The sequence below is a fragment of the Arachis ipaensis genome, chromosome B09 (genome assembly GCF_000816755.2).
Source record: "Arachis ipaensis cultivar K30076 chromosome B09, Araip1.1, whole genome shotgun sequence".
Classification (NCBI taxonomy): domain Eukaryota; kingdom Viridiplantae; phylum Streptophyta; class Magnoliopsida; order Fabales; family Fabaceae; genus Arachis; species Arachis ipaensis.
Window position 1 is genome coordinate 135,695,545 of NC_029793.2, and position 7,278 is coordinate 135,702,822.

Genomic DNA, 7,278 nt, shown 5'->3' on the forward strand with positions numbered 1-7,278 from the left:
CATAAGTATGTTTTTTTGCTTTGTTGTAAATAAGAATAAGAAAATGCAATGAAAAATAAAAGAAATAGGCATGAGGATATAAGTGTAAAACTCATCTCGATGTTTAATTTTTTTTTCTTTTATTCATACATTTGGGTCCTATTTTATACTTTTTTTTTTCTTTTATATCTCATGTTTTTATTTTAATATACCAAATCAAGCACAAAAATGATATATTTGTCGATATACTTTACTATTTACTTGTAAATGCATATCTTAACATATAAAAATTAATTTTAACAAAATGCTTAAATATAATGTTTGTGCCATTATTACTCTTATTTGAATATAAATTTTCACTTATGAGTTACCAAAATAATTTAGCCAAGCCAATGAGTAATAGCTCAAATGGCATAGACTTCCCATACTCAATTAAGAGGTTGCGGGTTTGAGCCTCCTATCTTTCCAAATTTTTTGCCAATGAATAACAGCTCAAATGGCACAGGCTCCTCATACTCAATTAAGAGGTTGCGGGTTTGAGTATCCTATCTTTCCAAATTTTTGTCAATGAGTAATAGCTCAAATGGCATAATCTCCCCATACTCAATTAAGAGAAATTTTTGCCAATGAGTAATAGCTCAAATGACATAGTCTCCCCATACTCAATTAAGAGATTGTGGGTTCGAGTCTCCTATTTTTGCTTTGACCCTGAAAATAATAAGATAAGACTCGTTAATTCTTTTCCCGCCTTTGAGAAAAGATTAAGAATCTTACTATGAAAATATTTGGAACGATGTGTCACGGTTAGATTAAAGAGTGAGTAAAACAAGGAAGGATTGTTAAATGATGATAATGAATTCTAAAACTTAGTAATATGGATATGAGATTCCAAGTTACCAGTTTTGAATAGGATAAGAGATAAACAGAAACTTAAAAAGGAATATGATAGATATAGCTGAGATAAAAAAAAAATCATAACTGCTCATCAATCATTTTGAATTTGATAATCATGATAGGATAACTATGATTTTGAATTTTGAGTGTGTAACAACCTAGCTAGGTAAACCCTCTATATCTATGGACACAGTACATGAACTTCAAATCACTGAGCATTGAGTAATTAACAATCCATTATGGACTCAACAAAGAGATTCTTCTCTATAGCGTTGTTCTTGTTCCTTCTTAGCTTCTCCTTTTTTGTTTCCACTGACTCGATCCATGTGTCTCATGATGGAAGAGCCATCAAAATCGATGGAAAACGTAGGATTTTGATATCTGGATCAATCCACTATCCTAGAAGTACACCTGAGGTAACTAATATTTATTTATAATAATAATGATTTTGTGTATGTCACGTTCTATATTCATATTAATTAGTTGATTTTATTATTTGATAGATGTGGCCGGATTTGATTAATAAAGCTAAAGAAGGAGGGTTAGATGCAATTGAAACGTATGTGTTTTGGAATGCGCATGAACCAAGTCGTAGATCATATGATTTCAGTGGCAACAAGGATCTTATTAGATTCCTCAAGACTATTCAAGAAGCTGGACTCTATTCTGTTCTTCGCATTGGTCCATATGTTTGTGCTGAATGGAATTACGGTGGGATTCCTGTGTGGGTTCATAATCTCCCCGGTGTTGAGATTCGAACTGCAAATTCTGTTTATATGAATGAGATGCAAAACTTCACTACCCTCATCGTTGACATGGTCAAGAAAGAGAAACTCTTTGCTTCTCAAGGTGGCCCCATCATTATAGCCCAGGTATATATATAACAATCTCCATTTAGTTTTGATGCATGTTTTAGTTTTTTATTCTTATTTTTGTTATTTCATTTTAGATTGAAAACGAATATGGGAATGTCATGGCGGATTATGGAGATGCCGGAAAAGCTTACATCAATTGGTGTGCAAATATGGCTGAGTCTTTGCACATTGGGGTTCCATGGATCATGTGCCAACAACCTGATGCTCCTCAACCAATGGTATATATACATTTATATTTTTACATGATTAATGTTTTCAAGATTATATATATTATAGTCTCTAATAATAATCTCTATGTGTATATGTTAATTTAATTTAGATCAATACTTGCAACGGTTGGTATTGTCATGATTTCGAACCCAACAATCCTAACAGTCCAAAGATGTGGACTGAAAATTGGGTAGGCTGGTACGTGTATCTCTCTCTCTCACTACCTTATATATTTTCTCATTTATTATTGGAATTCTTGTCTGATATTTTTTTCATAAATTAATTAAGGTTCAAGAACTGGGGTGGCAAAGACCCTCGTAGAACTGCTGAAGATGTTGCCTATTCGGTGGCTAGGTTTTTCCAGACTGGAGGCACATTTCAAAATTATTACATGGTAAATTATATTAATCATAAAACTTATACATATAAATTGTTTTAGTTAATTTCATACTAAACGTGTATATTTATTTTTGGTCAGTATCATGGTGGGACTAATTTTGATAGAACCGCTGGTGGACCATACATTGCCACTTCATACGATTATGATGCTCCTCTTGATGAATATGGTAAAATTACATTGATAAAGAATCTCATTTTCTAATATTTTTCCATGAATGATCCTTGAGTAATTAATTAATTATTGTGTGTAGGAAACAAAGCTCAACCAAAATGGGGTCACCTCAAAGAACTCCACAGAGTTTTGAAGTCCATGGAAGAGAGTCTTACAAACGGGAACGTTTCCCAAATTAATTTTGGCAACTCTATCACGGTACAAAAATATATGAAAACAAAATTACAACTCTTCATTATTTTTTCCCTCTAATTGAATTAGAACAATAATAAATAATTACTTTTCAACAATAATTATTTCAGGCCACTGTGTATGCCTCAAAGAAATCATCAAGTTGCTTCTTGACCAATGCCAACACTACCACTGATGCTACTGTTTCATTTAGAGGAAGAACTTATGCAGTTCCAGCATGGTCTGTGAGCCTTCTACCTGATTGTCAAAATGAAGAGTATAACACAGCCAAGGTATCATATAACATAATTAATTAAATATTTTAAGTTTAATTTATTATTAATTATTAATTAACTTGACTTGTATGTCTTGTTATTGTTATAAAAGGTGAATGTGCAAACCTCTGTGATGGTTAAAGTAAGCAACAAAGCTGAAGATGAGCCGATGTCTTTGAAATGGACATGGAGGGCTGAGAACGTTGACCATGCTCTTCTTGCTAAAGTCAACGCCTCTGAGTCAGCACACGAACTCATTGACCAGAAAGATGCTGCTAATGATGCTAGTGACTATCTTTGGTACATTACAAGGCTCCACCTTGATCAGGATGATCCTGTTTGGAGTGATGATATGTCCCTCAGAATCAATGGCAGTGGCCATGTTATCCATGCATTCGTCAATGGACAACATATTGGTAAACAATGTTTCACACCATAATAACCTTAATTAATTAATTAATCAATTAAATAATATTTCATATCCTTTGTTTGTTATGTGGATAGGGTCTCATTGGGCCACTTATGGAATTCACCATGACAAGTTTGAGACAAAGCTAAAGTTGCAGCCTGGAAAGAACACTATCAGCTTGCTTAGTGTCACTGTTGGACTTCAGAACTATGGTGGTAACTTTGACAAATGGCATGCTGGACTTGTTGGACCAATTGAGTTGATTAGTAAAAAGGGTGATGAGACCATAATCAAGGATATCTCTGAACACAAATGGTTGTACAAGGTTGGATTGCATGGTTGGGATCACAAATTCTTCAGTAGTGACTCACACTTCGCTTCCCCTTCCAAATGGGAATCTCAAAGTCTTCCCACTAACAGAATGTTGACTTGGTACAAGGTAATTACGATTCTCAGCTATCATCTTCACGTGATTAGTTAGCATTTGACATACTAACTGTGGTGATCTTGTGTTTATTTAATTACTAGACAACGTTCAAGGCTCCTCTGGGGACAGACCCTGTTGTGGTGGACCTGCAAGGTATGGGCAAAGGCTACGCTTGGGTTAACGGCAATAACATCGGCCGCATCTGGCCGAGTTACTTGGCCGGCGAAGATGGTTGCAGCGATGACCCATGCGATTATCGCGGCCAATATGATGACTCAAAATGTGTTTACAATTGTGGAAAGCCCTCTCAAAGATGGTAAAATGTTAACCATTAACATAATAATCTATGTCACTAATTAAGATGTTATTATATGTTTATGGATTAATAATTGTGATTGATTGTTTAGGTACCATGTTCCACGGTCATTCTTTGTTGAAAACGGAGAGAACACATTGGTTCTGTTTGAGGAGATTGGTGGAAATCCATCACTTGTGAATTTCCAAACAGTGACTGTTGGAAGTGCATGCGGAAATGCACAAGAGCACAAGACATTGGAGCTCTCATGCCAAGGTAGACCAATCTCTGCCGTCAAATTCACAAGCTTCGGCGATCCACAAGGTATCTGTGGATCATTCTCCAAGGGAACTTGTGAATCCCACAATGATGCTCTCCCCGTTGTTCAAAATGTAAGACTCTCTTACTCCTAATTATTATTGCATTGCTTTTGTGTTTCTACTAATCAAGTTGTTAGCAGGATACTAATTTGAGTTGATGTTTTTAATGTTGTAGGCATGTGTTGGCAAAGAAACATGTTCAATTGATGTTTCAGAGAACACATTTGGTGCAACAACTTGTGGAGATGTTCCTAAGAGGCTTGCAGTGGAGGTCCTCTGTTAGAAGGGGATTAATCAAAATTAAGATAATGGAAGCATAGATTTTTAGGGTTAGTTTATGGTAGTATATGAATTTTCTTTGTTCTCATTTAACAACTTGTTAATTTGAGCTTTCAAATTTCAAATTATATATATATAGCATTTTTGCATATATCTAAGTTATTTTTCTGCTCATCAACGTTGAATAATAAGCTCTTACATTATAATCTAATTAATAATTCTGTTATTCTTGGTTGTTACCTTTCAACAATAAGCACTCACTGGGATTTCGCTAGGCTCGAAAAGAAAAACTGAAAGAAAAATTGCTATCCTGCGGATTCGTAATTGCATTAGTATTTCATTAATAACAAAACAATATGTTGATCGATTATTTACGGAAAAGTTCAGTCCGAAGTTGTTAGTTTCGAAGACGACATTAGATAGTTAAATCAAATCTTTTAGTTAGCAATCAGCAGTATCTATTAAGTGGCATTTTAAAATTTAATCTAAACTTATCTTTTAGTTAAATAAAATTAATGTTTGTTGTAAACTGAAAATCAAAATTAAAATTTGTTATGAAAACTACCATAATTTTGTGAAAAAATCAGTATATCAGAGGTGTTACCACTTTTATAGTGCTAAGTATAATGATTATAAAATTTAAATTAAATAAAAAAGTGATTGTTTTTTAAAAATAAAAAATATAATTAATTAAAAAATAAATTAATAAAATATTATATTTAAAAATTGAATAAAAATAATATTTAAAAAATAAATAGCCAATTTTTTAAAAAAAGAGCGAGGAGAAACACATCATATAAATCTTGAAAGTCAACAAAGAACCACTACTGAGTACTGACTAATGTAAGTCTGAAGGGCAAATGGTCGGTGAATTTGATTGGGACGTTATGACACGTGGCAATATCACATTGGCGTGACTGTGTAAGATAATAATCCAGCTTGGTCATCATTGACTATAATATCACACTTATTTTCACCAACTTATTATTGGTGGCTGACGTTGTCTTCCTTTCCACAATTCTTCATTTCTTCTGCTGCTTTTTTCAGGACCAAAATTTCTACTATAATGTTTTTTTTTTATTATATAATTATGTTTTTAATTTAAATTATGCAAGTACAATTTCCATAAACACTCGTTACTTTTATTTTCTGATTAAATATACTAATAAATTAATAATAATATATGTGTTATAATTCATTAAAAAAAATGTATGTGTCTCTCTACCTTTACTTGTGGAATTTTTATTTTTAATATTGAAGTGGTAGTGATGTTTTTTTTAAATGTGGATTGTTGAGATGTTATACTCAAATGTGGAATCGTTTAATTAGAGAAATAAAAATCAGACCGTCCGATTTATTATAGGTACAGAAATCGAACCATCTGATTTCTAGAGGTACATAAATCGGACGGTCCGATTTGTAGAGGTACAGAAATCGGACCCAAGAATTTGTGTACTTCTACAGTTTTAAAAAACACAAAAAATTACAATGTTAAGGTATATTACCACTTTTCCTTCTGTAACCAAAAAAATTAGCCTTACTTGTGTGTATTTTTTTTTAAGAATAAATTTATATATATATAATTTAGTGATCATGAAGTGTATTCTTTTTCCGACCCATTTAATAAAAGAAAAAACATTGCGTTCTTCTTAAATCTTAACCACATATATACATCTGACATGATTTAATTATTTATTATAGTGAATGATCCCTCGTGGACATAAATGAGTTACAAAATTAATGTGGTGATCCCTTATGTTTGTTTCTACATATATGTATGGAGTATGGAAGACTCTGATTCCTTTCAACTCAAGCATTAACAATGTTTCTGATTTGCTATCCCTACAAGTGCTTCTCCATTATCTTGTCGCAGCGCGATTCCAGGACTTAATTTTTTTTTTTTTTTATTTCTCTGAAGCACCTTTAGATTGAGAGTGTGAGTATCATTTTAGAGAAGCCAATCCATGCATCTTGTTAGAATTTTATTTATTATTTTTTTTAGGTGTTACATATCATAGCCCATATTGTTAACGTGGTTTCTCAGCCTGGGAAATCGTAGAATAATTCTTGATTACTAGACCATATAATATTACTCTACTTAACAACATTATCTCTTTTAATAATGTGATCATAAATGTTCTGAGGAAATAGAGTGTTCATGCAGATGTCTTGATTAATTATTACCAACGATTGTCAATAACTCTTTTGTCCCCATCAATTGTCACTGTTGAATCATATGTTGCTATATATAATCTAACCGATCAATATATAGTTTTCAATAACCCTAACACACACAAACTATATATAGTATTGTTCCACATTAACATGCATTTACTAGTTAATTATTAAAAGGATATATTAAGATATATGAACAAGTACAACACTGTGGAGCCATGCAATGCATAGTGAATTTCAAAATTATTTTATAAGTGAGAAGGAAATTTGTTGGCAAAAATTGATATAAAATAAATATATGGTTGAGGACAAACCGGCTGAAGAATGAGGTAAGAGAAAGTGGGTTTGTGAGTGCCAAAAGCTTCATAGTGCTTTGCTGGCTCACCGCTTATTACCCA

The 7,278-nt window shown here is 32.7% G+C and overlaps 1 protein-coding gene across 1 annotated transcript; it reads left to right on the forward strand.

Moving 5' to 3' along the window:
* LOC107619504 (beta-galactosidase 15) lies at nt 961-4,877 on the forward strand. Its single transcript, XM_016321799.2, has 13 exons — nt 961-1,289; nt 1,377-1,745; nt 1,823-1,966; nt 2,068-2,156; nt 2,247-2,352; nt 2,437-2,524; nt 2,609-2,727; nt 2,832-2,993; nt 3,088-3,391; nt 3,480-3,823; nt 3,913-4,127; nt 4,219-4,498; nt 4,602-4,877. Exons 1-13 carry the CDS (start codon nt 1,113-1,115, stop codon nt 4,707-4,709), a joined length of 2,505 nt encoding a protein of 834 aa, XP_016177285.1. The 5' UTR covers nt 961-1,112; the 3' UTR covers nt 4,710-4,877.

Excerpts from the sequence above, each read along its gene's own strand:
- LOC107619504 (XM_016321799.2), top strand. The coding sequence starts at position 1,113 with ATGGACTCAACAAAGAGATTCTTCTCTATAGCGTTGTTCTTGTTCCTT. Across the intron at positions 1,290-1,376 it reads ATCCTAGAAGTACACCTGAG|ATGTGGCCGGATTTGATTAA; the intron begins GTAACTAATATT and ends ATTATTTGATAG. Across the intron at positions 3,392-3,479 it reads CGTCAATGGACAACATATTG|GGTCTCATTGGGCCACTTAT; the intron begins GTAAACAATGTT and ends TTATGTGGATAG.